At 35.9% G+C, this 20944-nt stretch overlaps 1 protein-coding gene and 1 pseudogene across 1 annotated transcript in view; one reads left to right on the top strand and one right to left on the bottom strand.

Annotated features, from left to right (window-relative positions):
- Dscam1 (Down syndrome cell adhesion molecule 1) overlaps nt 1-20944 on the top strand; it is a 915831-nt gene that overhangs the window by 625757 nt on the left and 269130 nt on the right. The window contains exons 8-12 of the mRNA XM_068229242.1: nt 10651-10832; nt 10954-11208; nt 11330-11474; nt 17426-17688; nt 19003-19164. Coding sequence (XP_068085343.1) covers nt 10651-10832; nt 10954-11208; nt 11330-11474; nt 17426-17688; nt 19003-19164 — 1007 coding nt within the window. The remainder of the gene's footprint in view (nt 1-10650; nt 10833-10953; nt 11209-11329; nt 11475-17425; nt 17689-19002; nt 19165-20944) is intronic.
- On the bottom strand, nt 1923-2613 carry LOC136881138 (ras-related protein Rab-38 pseudogene; annotated as a pseudogene).

Below are 20944 nucleotides of genomic sequence, written 5' to 3'. Positions count from 1 at the left end.
ATATTTCCTAACATTTCTTACCAATGCAGTGTAAAAGATTTTTACCATAGAAATATCATATTTTTAAAGTATTCCTGTACATTCAACGATACATTACAGTTCTTATTTCCTGGTTTCACTTCTTGTAGATGGTACACAGGACTTCTGCTCCATTAGTCCTAACCAAAATTTAGGTGATTGAAGGAGAAAGATAGCCTGTGCACAAGTAATCTTTTCCTCATCTCCTCTTCTGAGCTGCACAGAGCATTGTTCACCAATCGGGGATAGAATTTGCCTATACAACTCTGGTTGATGACGCCAAACTAATTCTGATTAGCAAAGCTTTATGTACAAGATAAACAAGTAAAAGCTTCATTAGTACAAAAGAGAATTAGACTGATGAAAATGGAAATTGCAACACCCAGAAGGAGTAGTGCTACATTGCTGCAATTGAACATGCAGGTCAAGTGTTTGGTTGTGATTCGATGATTACACTTTCAGGTCCCTCTGACCACAAGTTTGGACAACAATCAATACAGGATGTGCCCACCACGAGCTGCAATACATTGATGAATTAGTCGAGGCATGGAGTCAGTAAGGCCCTGGATCGTTTCCTGAGGAATTGTGGCCCATGCTTGCTGCACTGCACGGGTCAGTTGTTCCAGAGTTGTGGGTGGCTGAGGACGGTTGGCCAGTTGTCGACCCATCATGTCCCACACATGCTCAATAGGACTGAGGTCTGGGGATCTGGCGGGCCATTCTAAGGTTGTGATGTGGAGAGCTTCTCTGGAGATGCATGCAGTGTGAACCCGGGCATTGTCCTGCAATGTCCATTAGCAATGTTCGCCATCATAGGGACAACCACTGGATTGAGTACCCTATCGATGTACTGTCGAGCAGTCATAGTGCCCTCAACAAGCACTAATTGTGATTTCACATTAAAGCCAATAGCTCCCCAGACCATAATGCTTGGTGTTGGCCCTGTGTGCCTCTCGACAATAAGATGTGGGCGGTCCCTCTCCCCGGTACATTGGCGTACACAATTCCGGCGATCACTGCAGGCAAGACAGAAGCGCGATTCATCACTAAAGACGAACCTATGCCATTCGTCGACCCACGTCGATCTTTCTCGACACCATGCCAGCCTTACACATTGCTGTTGTGGGGTCAATGGAACACCTTCTACAGGGACACGCTTGTAAGCCAGCTGCACGCAGGCAATTACCAACTGTTTGTTGTGTAACGTGGGGTGCCACAGCTGCTCGAATTTGCGCTGCTGTTGCATGGGGTTCCATCCGGGCCATCCGAATGATGCGGTGATCCTCTCTCACAGTTGTCTGTCGCGCTGGGCCTGTGCCAGGTCTACGAGTGTGGGTACCTTCATTTGACCACTGCTGCCATACACGTTGTACCGTAGATGGCTGTCGGCCAACACGTGAAGCGACAGTCCTTAGCGATAATCCAGCCTCACACAGCCCAATTATCTGAGCCCTCTCAAACGGCGACAGTTGTTGATAGCGTGCTCTTCTCTGTTGTCGAGGCGCGGACTGCAAGTCAACTACGCTACATCAGAGTCCGTATACTGGAGTTGATTCCTCCGCGACCAATCACATGGGGAGACCTGTAGCAACAATCCAATGGGTCTGTAACTTTGATCGTTTACATACCTACATGGTATTGTTCCACATCTTGAAAATCAACACAAACGACCAATGCCTTCATGGTGTTGCAATTTCCATTTTCTTAAGTGTAACATTCAATAAAATATCTTAAAAGCAAACTTGTGTTTTGTAACATCAGTTGTAATTTTCTTATCTTTTAATTCCATGGCAGTCAAACATGGTCTGTATATATCATGTGATTCTGTGTGTTATTCACCTTTTTCTTCATCTCATTCATTGGCTGACACATTTAGACACTATCAGCAAGTGCATGATATTCTGCTATTCTTCTGGTCCTTCTGCCTTGCCTTCAAGAGCACAATACTCTGCATCCCTGGCTGCAGCATTGCTGTGGATAAGTTTGTCATTCTGGAGAATCTTTTTGACTAAACACCTCACATCATCTTCAGTGTTAATGTTCTCTTTGGCTGAAGTCTTGTACCAGGCTGTGAATCCTCTCTCCTTACAATACTCGTCCATTTTAGGTGTGTTGTTGATGATCTGCTCCTTCTGTTGGTCAGATTTGTTAGATGGAAGTATTCAGGGGACAGGCAAACTATCTGGCAGCTGGACCTTGATGTTTAGGTTCTGCTTCCACTTGATTACAGTGTCATGGGTCATGCTTCCAAACTGCTCTTAACTTGCGATATCCCGTAGCTGCGTGCAGCCTAATGATGGAGTTGGGGTCCCAGTTGAGCACTTTGAACGTTGCCATTAATAAGAAATTAAAATGAAGGTTCACCTATTCAATACCATTCAGTATGATGTGCACGTCTTTATCAATACAGATCATGATGAAGTTTATATCATACAATACTTTGAGCATTAAGTCCACGCTTATGATGGCTTTGTAGTGCTGCGAGGAGAACTGGTGTATATATTGCTTGATGGTGATGGATGTTTTGCCTGTGCCTAACTCACCAATCACCAGGATCTTGTACAGGTGTTCTCATTTCTCACCTACCTGCTGCATCGTAACTGAAAGAGAGAGAGAATGCCTTTTTGGTGGCATCTGATCGTACATACATGTCAAATTTTGCATTAGCCTGCATTTAAGTTAGGCTAGGTAGTATTAAGTAATAATTATTTGTAAGTTCTGTGTGTATCACAAAGAATGCTGCTGTAATTGGGATGAAAATCCTGTAGCAAGCAATAAATTAAATTAAATTAAATTAAATCGGTAAGAACAGCTGCAGAAATTACAGCTGCTCACACGTTACCATCTTGCTGCGATTAATCATTGACAATAATGCAATATTTCACGCAGCTGGCTATGTTATTTTGGAATCTGTATAGAATTTAGTAAAATTCTACATTTACTATATTGTAATCGCATTTTATTAATTAGTATTTAAATATGATCTGATTAGGAAAGACATTTATCGCTTGTTTCTGGCCTTTGATAACAGTCTCCACTTTTCCCAACATTCAGGCTTTGAAAGCTAAAATTCTCTTGGTGTTTCCTTTATTTTTTTTTTAACTTTCATAGAACCAACTAGTAGTGTGGCTCCAAAAGTGACTGGGGGTAGGCTTCAGGAAAAGACATTACAAGCTTACTCAGAGGGAGCTATGTTATGCCTGAGTCAAGGATATCCTGTTCCCAGCATTCGGCAAGTATTGGAAACTTACTTTCTTGATTGGTCTGTTTTTAAGACGAGCATAATAATAATAATAATAATAATAATAATAATAATAATAATAATAATAATAATAATAATAATAATAATAAAATAAAGGCTGGACAGAAACACGCAGAAAGGAACACAGTGAAAAAATGAAGAAATATTGGGAAGAAAAGAAGAAGAAACATTGTGCAAAATAAGTTCAAACGCGCTCCACAGCTGGGCACAACGAATCAAAAAAAAAAAAAAAAATAATAATAATAACAACAACAACCAGCTGTGTTCGTTAAGTATTCATTTATGTTGCTTAAAGTTGCAGGTTTGAATCCTTGTTACAGTCAAACCTGCATTTAAGATGACATCATGTAATATGGTTTTTATGTCAAATTCTATACAAGTCTTGTATTGTATGCAAATCACCAGAATTTGCAAAAAGATCACTTGTGCCAGAATGTAGTTTCCTTTCTTAAATCAATATTCTTCCAAATTAGAGATACATTTGACTTTGTGAGTGCTTTAATTAATGACTTAAAATATATGGGAGATGTCTAGCATTACAGTATAAGAAATATATTAGTTAGCAAATTTTTTTAAACAATGCTTTTTTGGTTTAATTGACTAGGAATAAATTGAAATACTTTGGAAAGTATAGAAATATTGAACAGGCAAAGTCTTGGTAACAAAAGTAATCTTTTTGCAAAATATCTAATGATTTTCAATCATCTTTAGGTACAAGAATTATGACTCATATAGTCAGAACTTTACAAGAAAGTTAAAATTTGTTGCCTACTGTAATTATTATAATATTATTTGACTGGTATATAGACATGTTAGATAACTCCAAGAAGACATAATAACTGATGCAACCCGGCAATTTGGCTGTGTGGTTAGGGTTGCGCAGCTGCAAGCTTGCATCCGGGAGATAGTTGATTCAAACCCCACCGTCGGCAGCCCTGAAGATGGTTTTCTGTGGTCTCCCATTTTCACACCAGGCAAATGCTGAGGCTGTACCTTAATTAAGGCCATGGCCGCTCCCTTTCCACTCCTAGGCCTTTCCTGTCCCATCGTCGCCATTAGACCTATCTGTGTCGGTGCAATGTAAAGCAAATAGCAAAAAAATTTAAAAAAATAAAACTGATGTCTGACTGGTCTCTGTGTGTTCTAACTGGCCTGCGGTTGCCCAGAGCCATTGTCAGGAGAATCGACCTGTCAGACTAATTGAAATTCACTCGTTTGTGCAAATCAGTCAGCATTCAGGCAATAAATAGTTGGGTGTTACTTTTCCCATTAGTTGGTATTATTTTCAGAGCCAACTGGTGCTGTGCGCCCAAGAGTTTCAAGTAAAATTATTGAATTTAAAGAGGTGCTGAGAGGATCTAGTTTTGTTGGCTTATGTCCTGGTCAAGCATATCCTGTCCCAGTATATAGGTAAGATGACCATTCGTTTTACTTTCGGACTGTTAAATACTGTATATTATTCTGTTCCCATATTGTATAGAAACTTTGTGTTTTAGCATGTTAGTATTATGAGGATATGAGTACATGTTGATGGAAGATGAAGTTGTTGGACTGGTGTCAAAACAGTATTGTAACTTTGTCCATAAACGTGGAATTTTTGTCCCATCTTCACCTGGTTGAGTAGCTCGAATATGAAGTGATGGTTTTTTCAGCCCACGTTGGCGTGTTTAATCACAGTCCAGTGGTATTCGAAGGAGCTCAGATATATCTGCCTTGTGTCAATTGATTTACTGGCATGTAAAAGAAATGCAATTCTGGCCACTCAGAGTCTTTGAAAACCATATTATTATTATTATTATTATTATTATTATTATTATTATTATTATTATTATTATTTTCGTTATTATTATTTATGCTGAGGCCTGCTAGGGACCACGTGTCATTTTCAATTCATCCTTTCTCGTTGTTCCTCTTCCGCTCTTTCCAGTATTCCCTCATCATTGCACTATGCTTTGTTCTTCTCTCCTCAGACCACTTTGGACTGGGTTCCCTTTTCATTCTTCTTTGGAATCCTTCCATTCCTAAATCCTTATTTTTTTTAAATCTATCTTTCTATAGTTTCCTCTTCTCTTATTTTTTCTTTCTTTCTGAATCTTTCTTGACCTCTTGTATCCAGCTTGTTGACTTATTCTCCTGAAGGTACTTAAATAACTATTTTTTTCAAACTGTTATCAATTATTCTTTCTTAATTATGCCCAACTAAGGAACGCGATTGAACTTATTTAGCTGATGTCGTTACCTTTTTCGTCTCCCAATATCTCTTCATCTTCTCGCTGTGACTTTTCTTGTGATCTTCTGACCAAGTTTTGTTGGTGGTAGTGCTTGGATGATGTTTAAAGCTGTGATTGTCGTCTAATTTTCTGAGTTTTTAATAATAATAATAATAATAATAATAATAATAATAATAATAATAATAATAATAATAATTGATTCAGTTCGATTCCCGGTACTGCCAGAAATTTAAGAATGGCAGGAGGGGTGGTATGCGTCTGAAATGGTACATGCAGCTCACCTCCACTGGGGGTGTGCCTTAAAAGAGCTGCACCACTTCAGGATGAGGACATGAGTTTACTTTGTCCGGCTCCATGGCTAAATGGCCCTTGGTCCAAGGGGTCGCGGGTTCGATTCCCGTCGGGTTGAGGATTTTAACCTTCATTGGTTAATTCCAGTGGCTTGGGGGCTTGGTTTGTATGCCGTCTTCAGCATTAGAATCCATCATAGGTAGGGCACCATCCTCACAGATGCGCAGGACGCATATAAGGCTTCAAATCGAAAGACCTGCACCAGGCCTCTCAGGAGGCCACATGCCTTTATTATTATTAATATTTTTAAATACTTTGATTTTATCTGGAATTGGGTAAAGGAAGGTTAGACATAGATCATTTTTTTTTTTTTTTTGTCCATGTCCATGTGTTTGGTCGTCTGTTACGTCATTGACTTGATTTTACGAAGTATAATATTTAAAGTGAAGGAGGGAGAGTTAGTAACTTAGAGCATAAATTATTTGCTTTTTAGTGTACAGTACATTAGTGCTGTAGTTTTGAGGCAGGTCTACAAGTCATCTCTGTTAATATTAGTCCTATTGAAAAAAATGTTCATAACAGAAAGGGTAAAAATGTAATTTCTAATTTTTATGTCCTATAGTATGCCTTAATTCAATAAATGATATCAGAGATTTGTATTACTCTAGAATTTTAGTCATATTGTTTATAAACATTTAAAATAAAATACAAGAGACACAGAGAGAGATATATTTCATATGTCCTAAACGTTAGACTGAGTGAAAGGATGGTGAAAATGAACTGTGGACTTAAAGAACGGATTTAAGGAGGGTAGTTTGAAGATTCAAAATTTTCCTATCAGGAGAGCTTTGTCAGGATGAAAGCTTCTCAGAAAGCTGACTGAATTCACTATAAATTATGCGCACATGTACGCACGCACGCACGCGCGCGCACACACACACAATGTCTTTGACTGATCTAAAAATTGAACCTTTTGGAGAGATAAATGATTCAAAGGATTATATTATTCTCAGCTTTCCTGGGAATCTTTGGGATAATTTTATGAAGGTAAACACTAATCTGGCAAAACTCCAACTCTCTACCTTTGGTGTACTGAACAAAATGTATCCTGAAGAAGAAAGTCTCCGAGTATACATAGATTGATTTAAAAAAAAAAAAACTGGAGTATCCACTAGTGTGCAAACAATATACGGTATATATATCGATGGAGAAATTGAAGGAATTCTCCCAAATGTAATACATCTGTTTCACCCATCAGTTGCTCTAGTTCTGGTAGTCTCTCAGGCAGCCATTCAGATAGTTACTTCCAACAAACAAACTCAGTCATAATTGCTTCGAAGTCAAACTCTGAAATACCTAAAATATCTCCATAAAGCTGGTGACGAGTCTGCAGACGTACTAGCCAAGAAAGGCACTGAAAGTCCTCATGAATGTGAACCATCTGGATTTGTATTCTACTGAAGACCTCATAGTCTATCTCATGAATTAGGGAAGTCTGTAAGAAAGAAGCAGTAGAACAGACAAAAGTTTTAAAAAAAAGGAGTAATATTCAGGCGTTGTAGAAATGAAACAAGGAGAGTCAGAGGAAGGAAGTTGTAGCAACTTTCATACTGTACACTGAACATGACTGTCTTACAGTACATCTTACTCATATCAAAAACTATCGATCAGAAGAGTGCACCATTGCCCGTAAGTTACATCAAATCCAACTACTTTATGGATGATCACATCTTGCACTGCATTGAAGAAGACCTTGTTTTTTGATTTTATTGATGCTAGCAATTCCCATGAAACCATAAGGTGAACATCATGAGAATTTTAAATTGGAAGAGATTACATCCATAATTTTCTTTTCCATTTCGAGAAGCATTTTAGAATCTTTGTGGTACTCTTTTATATATTACTCATTACTTTACCCATAATATGTCTGATATATAGTGCCAGTTAACCACTGCAAATTATTGTACATTATTGTTAATGGTCAAATTTAAGCTAATTAAGTAATAGCAGAACGTGTGCCTAGTGAAGGAAATTTGTTTAGTCACAGGCTGGCTTACTTTTGCATTCATTGTTAGTGTGAGAAATGTACATTATGAAGAGAGAATTTTTCACAGAAAAGCATGTTTGGTTTACAGAAGTTTATAGAACTTGATCAAATTTATCAAGATGTAAAACAAAAAGTTTCTGCATACTCTGCTACAAATCTACAAATTTAATCAAAGGTTTGAGGAGACAGGTTCTGCAGCTGACTAACCATGCAGTGACCACCCAAAATCAATAATTACAGAAGAAACTGTTCAGATCATTCCACAGACATTGTCACTCAAGAAATTGGCAAGATGATCTTCTAAGGCAGTACAACTTTCTGACAGAAGTGTAAGGAGACTGTTATAAATGTTACTTATGAAGCCTTAAAAGCCTACATTGCTATAGGCCCTGATTGGATTGAATTCTGTGAGTGGTAAGTGATCTAAAGTAAAAGTGATCCTAACTTTTCCAAAACAATTTTGTGATCTGATGAAGCCTATTTTAAGTTGTAAATGGAAGAATTAACAAACATAATTGCATGTACTGAGGCTTCTGAAAATCCATGGTTTGTAGTTGAGAAGGAATTAAATGTTCCTGGAGTTATGGTTTGGGCATTTATATTCAGTGAAGGAGTGATAGGTCCTTATATTTTCAATGCGACTGTGGCTGTGAACAGGTATATTTCAATGTCAAGAGAAGTTATGATATAATAAGATAGTAGCCACATATTTGAAGCAGTACAAAACAGCTTTATTTGGTAACAAGATGGTGCTCCACCGCACTATAGTTTAAACATTTGTGAATTTTTTAATGACCATTTTGAACAGTGGACTGGAAGGCAGGGTAAAATCCATTGTCCACAGAGATGACTGGACCTTGCACCATGTTATTTTTCAATGTGGGGAATATTGAAGGACAAAGTTCATGCTACAGAGTCACTAAACCCCCAGCATTTAAGGGATTTGATTGAAGAAGAATTTGAAAACCAGTTTGGTAATAATGGGGATTTGTATCACAAGCTATGCTAATCAATAGTGTTTGAATGATGTCCTAAATGCAGAACACTTTGAATAAATTTTTGTATAAACCATTAATGCTGCACTACTGTATATTTTGCACTTTTCGTTAACCGACCTAGACCGCCCTTGTATTATGTTTTCATTTAATGGGTGTAACCAAGATATTGATGTTGAATTTCAAATTGATGAGTGGTTAAAAATATTTTACCAATTTACTTGCATTACTACCACGTCTGACTCCTTGGCTGAATGGTCATTTTATTGGTCTTTGGTTCAGAGGGGCTTGGGATCAGTTCCTGGCTGGGTTGGAGATTTTAAATGCAAGTGGTTAATTCCTCTGGTTCGTGGATTGGACATTTATGTTTGTTAAACACACATCTTCATTTACATACAAAACACCTCATTACCAACCACCACAGAAACATGCAATAATGAATACATCCCTCTACATAGAGTTGACATCAGGAAGGGCATCCAGCCATAAAATGAGGCCATATCTGCATCAATTGCCAATCCCAATAAACGGAGGAAAAGACTTGTATTACTACAGCAGAACAACATTCAGGCAATCAATATTAGTTGTTTGGGGTGTGCTGTAGACACAAACTAGGAGATTTTGTTTCAGAACCAAATGGAGCTGTACGGCCAAAAGTAACAAATAAAATGATAGATGTAAAGGAAGTTATAACTGGGACCATGTTTGTTGGGCTTTGTCCTGGACAGGGTTGGCCGGTACCTGTGTATAGGTAAGGTGTCTCATTAACCACCACTTATTATTTTTTTTTTTCTTAACTTACTTTTGTGTATTGATGTCTGTGAAGAATAGGAACTTATTTTTCTACTTTATTCAGAAAGATAATATCTCTGTTAATTGAAAGTAGGATGAAAATTCAGAAGTGCTGTATATACTGCCAAAAGAGAGAAATTCAGGCAATATACCTACTTCAGATGGCTCGGATGGATGACCAGACTGAGCACTATTGCGTGATATTGTCAGCTTCGTTTAACCAGAGTATCTCATTTTTCCATGTGTGGTTATCCTTTAAGTACTATTCTGTATGATTTATAAACATCATTTGGAGCACTAACATTATATTTATCTTACTAATTTTTAATTTACATTGAAGCAATTCTCTTGCACTGAATGTGTATTTTAACATTCAAAAACTGTTACATGTCCACGAAAATATGTTCTCTCCATTACTCATTGTACTATATACAGAGTGTTTCAAAATTATAGGTACTATCTACAAGGAGGAGTAGAGGTCAGTGAATCAAGGAGAAAATTCCTAATAAACATAGGTTGGAATGCAAACCTTTCCCAAGATATAAAGTGATCAAGTTGTAACATTATTATATTTCAGATATTAGGCTTCACCTTCTGTGTCAACCGTATCTTGTATTTGTTCGTATATTTTAAGCAGTTGTTATGGCAACTGCTTCAATTGCCACTACAAATACATTGACATCCACTGTGGTACCCGAAACATAAAGCATGAATAAAGTTTTAATGGTTAGAAGTGTGATTACTTTATATTTCTGAAACGGTTGGTTTCTGGGCCTGTGTTTATTAGGACATTTTTCTTTGTTTCACTGCCTTGTAAACTCCCTGGTGGTTTGTACCCATAATTTTAAAATACCTGTATATTTCACAAATAAATGCTCCTCTTAACATCTGATTCCTGGAAAGGAATTTGCTGATAGTCTATTGATGATGACAAAGTAGGCTTCTTAGGTATAAGACAATTTCTTCTTATATAACACTAAATAGAAGTGTGTCTTGTCTGTTTGTCTGTTGCAGGTGGTACAAGTTTATAGATGGAACTAATCGAAAGCAAGTAGTGGCAATTAATGACAGAGTGAAGCAAGTTAGTGGTACTCTAATCATTAAAGAGGCAAGAGTTGAAGATTCTGGAAAGTACCTGTGTGTAGTGAATAACTCAGTTGGAGGAGAGAGTGTGGAGACTGTTCTAACAGTGACTGGTAAGAACAACTCGGTTGATAAAGTGCTTGATAAGGAAACAATCCAGTCGTAGATTATGGAAGACACTAGTCTCTTTTGATGGTAGCAAATATTTTTTTCATGGAGTTATTTGTGTTTCAGCCCCTTTGGCAGCTACTATTGAACCTCAGACACAGACTGTGGATTTTGGTCGACCAGCTGTGTTTACTTGTAACTTTGAAGGTAATCCTATCAAGACGATCAGTTGGTTGAAGGATGGTAAACCCTTGAATCATCAAGAATCTGTTTTGAGGATAGACTCTGTTAAGAAGGAAGACAAGGGCATGTACCAATGCTTTGTTAGGAATGATCAAGAGAGTGCTGAAGCAAGTGCAGAGCTCAAATTGGGAGGCAGATGTAAGCTTTAACTTTCATTATTGATTGCACTTCACATTGTAATTTTAATATTCTTCCTTCTACATTTTTGCAGTTTCTGTAGTTAGTGAGACTTCTAGGATGGATTGGTCTTTGCTTTCAGTTGAACCTCCTCAAATTTTGCATCCATTTTCTGAAGAAACATTGCAACCTGGTCCATCTGTATTTCTAAAGTGTGTAGCTTCTGGTAATCCCACTCCAGAGATAACTTGGGAACTGGATGGCAAGAAGCTCTCCAATAATGATCGGTAAGTAAAAAAAGTTGCAGTAAGTAATTGATGTGTGATAGCTCAACATATCTCAAATTATCTTTTCTTCTTCATTGCTTTCCCTGCAGTAATATATTAACTATGCAAATTTAAATTAAACCTTGAAATTCATTTTCATTTTGCCATGAAATTTGAAACTGGGGCAAAGAATGCTTAAGTGCTCATTTTGGTGTGTGTTGTTATATGCATGTGAAGTCTGGACAATAAAGGTAATAATCAGTTAGATAGAAGCATTTGAAGTGTGGCTTTACAAGAGAATGCTTTGTATTCCATGGACACGTTGAAAATCCAATGAAGAAGTTCTAATGAGAGCCCATGTTAGAGGAGAACTTGTAACAACTGTAAAATGTAGGAAATTGGCATACCTTGGCCCATACAGTCTATTAAGGTAATTGGTGCCAACTTCTGAAGTTAATCCTATAAGGAAAGAAGGTTGTAGGGATGCTGGAAGAAGACAAGCATCCTGGCTGGAAAACACTGAATTGAATAAGTAAACAAAACACTCGGAAGATATTCTACAGAAACGAATATACCAGATTGTTAACCGTCAGAGGGACCTGATACAGCACATTCAAGACAAAAATGAACGTGTAGATCAGTACTGTATTTGTTGTTTTCATGAAGCAAATGATCCTTTTTTTTTATACAGAAATTTTAAGTGTTTAAAATATACAGCAACTTTCATTATTTCAATAACTGAAATGATTATTTTGTTTAATCTTGCTCATTTTGATACTGAATGGATACTTTTGTATTTTAATATGTGATAAGAAAGCAAGCAGGATATTTTTATGTATATCAATCTTATTACAGTACAGTATGTCAAAGAATCCATTCACTTCTGGAGATGACTGTGCAGGATTCTTTTGCCGCCGGGCTGAGTGGCTCAGATGGTTAAGGCGCTGGCCTTCTGACCCCAGTTTGGCAGATTCGATCCTGGCTCAGTCCGGTGGTATTTGAAGGTGCTCAAATACATCAGCCTCGTGTCAGTAGATTTACTGGCACGTAAAAGAACTCCTGCGGGACTAAATTCCGGCACCTCGGCGTCTCCGAAAACCGTAAAAGAGTAGTTAGTGGGACGTAAAACAAATAACATTATTATTATTATTATTATTATTATTATTATTATTATTATTATTATTATTATTATTATTATTCTTTTGCCTGAGGGAATCAGTTTGAAGCGGAGTATATATCTTCATATCACATGTCAGCAAACTTTGCTTGCATAGTTGAATAACTGGAAAGAGTTTAAATTAGGGAATCAAAAAATTGGGAAAGAATCTAGACAAAACAGCCATAGCCAAGGCGTTGATTAGTTGTAAATCTGCAATATTGTTTATAGAGTTCTGAAGAACTCCATTTTAACTAAAACTTACTACTCTTTCACTTTCGTTTGTTCTTGAAGTATGAACCCAGATGATGAATATAGTCTATGAAATCATTATTAAGATACGTGAAGTCTGAGGAAAGATGCAAGAGGTAACAGCAGCAGCAGCAGCAGCAGTTCTTCCTGTAGTGGTAACAACTAATAGCATACACAAGAAAGGAACTAGTTCCTTGTGCTGGTATGACATTGTATATGGATGTGACTGGTACTTTAGCTAATTCATATTCAATTTATTATTAGCTTACTATGGGAATAATACCATTCTAGTACTTGCTAGACAAAGTGATGCCTATGGAAGCAAATGCTTTGGAAGAAGCTGAAAATGAGGTAGACAATAAAAGTATAAAAAAATCTCAAAACTATTAAAAGATGGAAAACCTTCAGCAAATTACAGATAAAGATTTATTTAGCTTGTGGTATAGCTTAAGCCATGGCAGACTGAGTAAGAAAGACAGATGAGAGTAGTTGATCAGTTTGCTTCAAATGGTATTGTTTCTGTTTTATGTTACTGTTCTTTATATGTTAGAATGATTTGTTCACAGCATAGTTCTGTTGCTTTATGTGGTGCAGATTTGATATTCCCTAATTTAGCAACTGTATAAGAACACACACAACTTTAAAAAAATCATTCTCTTAAAAATATTAGCAACTCGCACTCACTTACCTGCTGCTGTTGGCAACGTTCAGTACAGTTGGAAGAGAGGTAGCAGATACAAAGAAAAACTGGTACCAGAAGTTCAAACATTCTACACTCAATTCAGGAGTATATCTTGAATATGCCATAGAATTTTAATTGTGCCAAAAAGACACAGCTAGGCTAAGGGGCTTCCTATTTATTGATTTATATTTAAATCAAAGTTGTAATTCTCCCCATACATTTACAAGGGGCCATTTCATAAATAATGACAACTCTTTTAAGAAAGACCCATAAGTGTGTGAATAATTCTTACATAGTCTGATGCCTGTCTTCTGTTAAATATGTGTCAATAACAACCACTGTGTGAGCTGGCACAAGATGTCCAGTCTGCAACAATTTTACAGTTGCTACTCATCAGTGTTTCAAAGTCTCAAAAGCCTACCACTTAAAGCTTGGACGTCCAGTCTGCGACAGTTCTACGGTTGCTACTCGTTTATGTTTGAAGGCCTCAGAAGCTTTTCTTACCTATGCATAATACTGACAAGCATTTCTATCACAGAAAACTGAAATTTCTACGTATGACTGCTGTTCAACTTAACTTACATCCACATTAGAGAACTAGCAGTTACCCGCGGCTTCCCTTGCGTGGATTTCGTAAAATAATAAAAGTAATCGTTCCTTGGTACTGTACTAAGACATTACCTGAAAATCCCTAAAGTATAAATATTCACCGACAAATTGGGTTCCATTTACCCCAGAAACTCTTTGTAAACCACGTTTGTGTTATTGCCTTTTGGGGCTAAGATGACCATGCAACAGAGAACTGTACATATGAGAAACAGTCTTCTCTCAAATCGAAAAAAGAATGTTTATTTTTAAAGTATATTCCAAATATCTATCTCCACGTCATAACATTTTGAGTTTTTGAGATAGGCTATAAGAATCCCCATAAAAAGAATTTAACCCCTTTATCAGTCCTTCCCATTTTCCAAAAACATAAAGAAATACATGTTCCTTTACTACTAATTTTTGCATCTGTAACATCATCAGTTTGTGAGATATTAGCATCCTCATTAAAAATTATTCACTTCATTTTTTACTTCTTCCACACCTTCCCCCCCCTCGTAAGTGCCTTTTCCAAAAACAAAAAGTACGTGTTCCTGTATTTTTGAAGGGCTTTCCAAATACAGAGTTTCTTGTCTGTAACATGTTACGTTTTTGACATATACTGTAGATATACCGGTACTCATTTTAAAAAATCACCCACGTTTTCAATTCTTTTCAACCCCTGAAGTGGATTTTCTGAAAACAAAGAGTACGTGTTTCTTTATTTTTAAAGGAGATTCAAGATACAGTACCAAATTTCATGTCTGTAACATCTTCAATTTTTGAGATATAAGTATCCACATAAAATGAATTCAACTTCTTTTTCCCTTTTTTCCACCCCCTCTGCCTTTAAGTGGACTTTCGAAAAACAAAAAATGTGTTTCTTTATTTTTAAAGGAGATTCCAAATGCCAAGTTTCACATCTGTAAAATCTTTATCTTTTAGTGATACAAGTATCCTCATACAAATAATTCAGTAAATTTTTCAATTCTTTCACCTCCCTTAATTGGATTTTGCAAAATCAAAGGAATATGCGTTACTCTACTTTTAAAGGGGATTCCAAACACCAATTTTCATGTCTGCAACATATATAGTTTTTGAGATATAAGTAGACTCATACAAATAATTTAACTAATTTTTCAATTTTTTCACCCCTGCCTAAATGGATTTTCTGAAAACAAAAATCTATACATTTCTTTATGAGATTCTAATCACCAAGTTTTACGTCTGTAACGTCTTCAGTTTTTTAGATATCAGTATCCTATGACAAAGACTTCAACCCACTTTTCAGTCCTTTCTACCTGCCCCTTCCCCCCCTCCCCCAAGTGGTTTTTCCAAAAACAAAAAATATGTGTTTCTTATTTTTGAAAGGGATTAAAAGTACCAATTTTCACTTCTGTAACTTGTTACGTTTTTGAGATACACTGAAGATATGTTCATTCTAAAAATTCACCCCCCTTTTTTTTGTTCCCCTTAAGTGGATTTTCCAAAAAAAATTATGTATATCTCTTTATTTTTACAGAAGATTCCAAGTACCAGTTTTCAAGTCTGTAACATGTTAAGTGTCTGGGATATACTGTAAGCCTAGATATATATTTTTTTAATTCCACCCCGTTTGTCACTCCCGTTCACTCCCTATTCATGGATTTTTCAAAAACAAAAATATACGTGTTCCATTATTTTTAAAGGAGATTCCAAATACCAATTTTCATGTCTGTAACATCCTCAGTTTTTGAGATATAAGTATCCTCATAAAAGGTATTCAACCAATTTCCCCCCCTTTTCACCCCCCTTAATGGGATTTTGCGGGGGGGGGAATGTGTTTCCTTATTTTTAAAGGAGATTCCAAATACCAAGTTTTACGTCTGTAAACTTTTAAGTTTTTTGAGATATAGATATCCTCATGTAAAAATTTCACCCTCCTTTTCACCCCCTTAGCAACAAAAATATGTGTTTATTTTTAAAGATGATTCTAAATACCAATTTTTAATAGATACACTAATTTTAAAAATTTCTAAATTTTAAAAATTTCACCCCATTTGTCACTCCTGTTTAACCCCAATTAATTGGATTTTCCAAAAACAAAAAAATATGTGTTTCTTTATTTTTAAAGTAGATTCCAAATACCAATTTTCATATCTGTAACTACTTCAGTTTTTGAGACATAAGTCTCCTCATAAAAGGTATTCAACTCATTTTCCCCCTTTTTTACCCCCCGTAATAGGATTTACCAAAAACAAAATATACATGTTTCTTTATTTTTAAAGTAGATTCCAAATACCAAATTTCATGTCTTTAAACTGTTCGGTTTTCGAGATATTTATACACTCATTTTTAAAAATTCACCCCCTTAGCAACGGAATATCCAAAAATCCTCCCTGAGTGAGCACCTACATTGTAATGTGAATGTATTCCCAAAATTTTGTTCCTTAATGTCCAGTAGTTTTGGCTCGACGATGATGAACCAGTCAGTCAGGACAAGTTATTTTATTTATGTAGATGGTCGGTAGCACATTTTTTTTTTTTTTAATGTTTTGTGCATTAAGTATTCATAAGTAATAAATTTCGTTGTGGTCTGTATTGATGCATGATCACTAACAAAGAACATTGGTGATGAATAGGTGGACCTTCCTTTTCCCCTCATTGTTACGTAGTCTCCAATACAAACGGCACCATCAGTTATTGGCATTTAGTAGAGTGTGACACAAGTTTTCAAACATATGTATACTGGACTGTGTTCCCACATGTTTGGAAGATATAAACGCTGTTGCCATGACTTATGAAACAACCTCAGTTATTTAAAGTATTTGTAATATTTGGCAATTTTAACTTATTGGTGTGTTTGCTATACATGTTTTCCTCTCACATTAAAACAGTATGATATAAAATTGTAAAAATATTCCTGACTTTCACAAATGAATTGTCTTTTGTAATATGCACATTGGAACATTTGTTGAAACCTTGGTGATGTAATATTTGTATATGTGCAAGTGAATGTTATTTTAGTCAGAATAGTTTTGCTCTCATCCAGCTGCACTGCACATTGCAGGCAGTGGTTGGTAAGAAATAGCAGCTGGGGCTGTTACATTCACCATTATAAAGCTCCAATTTTTATGATTAATTTTTAACAGTATTAAATGTGAAGTTTAAGGTTCCATCATCTTGTGATGTTCAAACAATACTGCTTACTACTTTTCATCAATAGATTGGTTGAGTTGCTGAATCTGTTATGTTGTTAAAATAATACTTAAATAGTACTAATAATATTTAAAATATGCTGAAGCAATTTTTTTCTAGTTTCCAGGTGGGTCAGTACGTAACAGTGAATGGTAATGTGGTCTCTTATCTCAACATCTCACAAATACATACCAATGATGGTGGATTATACAAGTGTATTGCATCATCAAAAGTTGGATCAGCTGAACATGCAGCAAAACTCAATGTATACGGCCTTCCACACATCCGTCCAATGGAGAAGAAAGCAATTGTTGCAGGAGAAAATTTAGTTGTCACATGTCCTGTGGCAGGGTACCCTATAGAGAGCATTATATGGGAACGAGGTAAAGTTTAACACTGTTACTGTAGACTATGAATATATTATATTGGCTAAATTAAAAAATCCTCCTGATGTGCAAAGGGAATTTAATTTAGGAAAGAAGTTGATATGAAAGTAAATTTACAAATACTTCGGGTTGATGAGGAGAGAGCCCATCTATGTAAAGACAGCATTGTATGAAGATGTAGAGTTTGTCCTTGTCCTTTTGTGTTTAATTTTTGTCCTTGTTCCTCTTTCTGCATTGATCTGTCCTTTCCTGTTCCTATCTTTCATTATATGACTTGGTAGATATCTGAATTAATTTAACATTTAAGTTGTTCACTTTCTTGGTGGAACAGAGGAACACACTTTTCAGTTTTTTTCCAAAGATGCAGTTTACTCACTGTTGAATCTGATAAACAACATCATCATCATCATCATCATTGCATGCTAAAAGCTTGATGATTTGTGTGTTGGATGGGGACATTAAGCCTTGATTAGACCCCTTGATGCTAGTCGACAAGAGTAGGCTATGTGCTGGCACAAGATTTCACCCTCTTCCTTCCTACTATCATACATTACGTTATTTATTCCATCTCGTTAACTCCTCTGATGAGGTTGACATCAGGAAGGCATCCAGTTGTAAAAAAAGAAGGCCCTGTGAAGATTCATCTCACTTTATACTTAATTCCATAGAGAAACGGGACAAGGGTTGGACATACATTGTTTGTAAGAGGAGGAAATGTAATGAGATGTGTAACCGTTAATTGTGAAAAACTGAGTGGGTCAGCTACGCAGTACCAGCACCGTACCTGTAAGCTTGAATTCAGGTGATGGTGGGGTTTAGACCGCACCGTTGGCAGCCTGAAGATGTTTTTCTGTTGTTGTTTCCCGTAAAGACTTCAGCTGCTTCCTTCCTGGCCTTTTCGTATCCCGTCTTTACGAAAAACCTGAGTTAGTATGACATTAAACCACTAGCAAAAATAAAATCACCATGAAAACACAAAAAATTTAGTGTGAAATCCTTCTGTCTTCATAGATGAGATCTCTACTTACAATCCCAGTTTATGTAGATTTACTTCTTCTCAGCCTCAGTGAGCTTGCGCCTGTCTTCCAGGTTAGGATCCATTTATTTTAATTATCACTAAGATACATTTTGTTCCTCAAGCATTACAAATCAGCTTAAACATGTGATCATTTTGGCATCAGGAGAATAAAAATGAATGATTGAGATGATATTATAATTATTATCATGATAACCATAATCATAATGATAATAATTATTATTAATTTTAGATAATGATATGCATGTTTTTTTTTTTTTTTTTCACTTTTGCAGATGGTAGGCAACTACCCATTAATAGAAAGCAAAAGGTATTTCCAAATGGCACACTCATAATTGAGAATGTAGAAAGATTATCAGATCAGGCTACCTACACGTGTGTGGCTCGTAATGCACAAGGTTATAGTGCTAGAGGAACTCTTGAAGTACAAGTCATGGGTGAGTACAGCCTTATACTTCTCTATTACAATTTATCTTGAAATGATAGTGCTTGGAAATGTTCATATGTCTCATGTTTCTTCAACTTAATAATTTTATTCAGCAGTACTTCATGTTAGTTCTGGTATCAGGAGATCACTGGGCATACAGAGGTAATGAGTTAGGAATATTGGTGGAATGTAGGTGCCTACAAATACTAGAGACATGATGCACAATCTCAAAACAAGTTATGCAGCTGATTCTTATGTTTTGTCAGAATATGTTGTATTAAAGATACAGTACTACTTTTACTCAGTGATTGGGGATATGAATGGTAAGATTTCACATTTTCTTGACGTGCTATACTTGAGGGTAATGCAGTCAGCACCGTGTTTTGATTACCCTTCATTCCCTGAGGGTTTCCACCTTTGGATTAAAACCCTCTAGTTCTCACTTTTACAGTTAACATACTTAGCCAAGAGGCACCTGGAAGGTAGGGAATTCTTAAAAACCAGATATCGAATCAGTCCCTATAATCAGAAGGTTAATAAAAATATGCAGTAAAGTACATATAAAAGAAACAAATAGAAACAATTTTTTTTTCTTCTGTCATGAAGATTACAAAATATACTTGATTGTATTAAAACACTTAATGTAAAAACAAAACAGTGCAATTGTTTACACATTATTAAATTAGATTATTCTAGCTGATTGTGTGTAAATGATATTCAGTATGGTTATTATTATTATTATTATTATTATTATTATTATTATTATTATTATTATTATTATTATTATTATTTATTTTCCTTAAATTGTACATGTACAATTTAGGGGTGGTAGATGGAGAAAGGGCAAGCCCCACATACACGGAAGTGCCTCCATCTCCACATGTGTACATAAACTCTACTGAATATTTATATACAAACTTATGTAGACAATTTTAAATATACATATTTACACTACAAACACTGTACCCTTAGAATAATAATTAACTTGATTTATCCTGAAAATATTAGAGTAAGAACACCCAGCCATTTATACTCTCACTCAGACCCCTGTATACACACTCATTCACTACCACTCCCACACACACACGCATACACATTCGCCCACATACACCTGTACTTGCACCCATCCTTCTTGCAATTCTAATTTATACAAGTTATATACATCACATATAGGTTTATATTTACATATACATTTTCTTTACTTCGCGGAGGAAGTGAGGAAGAGGAAGTAGCTTTACCTCAGATGGTATAAGGTTCCACGTACGAGCAGCCCTTGAGTAAAACCCATTAAAATATGAGGTTGTTCTAGCGAAGGGAGGGACAATACATTATCAAGTAACATTCCAAGTACTATCATCATTATTTGTTCTGTAAGAGTATTTCTTTGGACTTCATACTTACACAAAGGGAAGATGTAGAAAGTCAGATTTCTTTTTCTTCTTTTCTAAATTTCTTAGCAGAAACACAATATCAATATTTCTGTTTTGTGATATAATGGCACTTTTATTAATTAATTTGGGATTAATATGCCTAATATTTTTCTGCAATCATCAAACATTAATTAAGAATAATTTCAGCATAATTATATGGTTTTACATATGTTAAGACAATGTGATTGATTCTTAAGTAAAGGAAACTCAGACTGTGTGTCAGTTGCATCAGTTAATTGGCAACTCCTTGATAGTACATATATTAATGTAACATCTTAAAATTCACCAAACATGCATCCTGGTTTGAATTTTTGTGTTGAGAGAAATAACGTGTTGTGTGTGTCTGTCTTCAGATATGAT

Source organism: Anabrus simplex, chromosome 9 (assembly GCF_040414725.1).
Source record: "Anabrus simplex isolate iqAnaSimp1 chromosome 9, ASM4041472v1, whole genome shotgun sequence".
In the NCBI taxonomy this organism is placed as follows: domain Eukaryota; kingdom Metazoa; phylum Arthropoda; class Insecta; order Orthoptera; family Tettigoniidae; genus Anabrus; species Anabrus simplex.
Note: the sequence above shows the minus strand (reverse complement) of the source record. Positions and strands in the feature narration are given on the sequence as shown.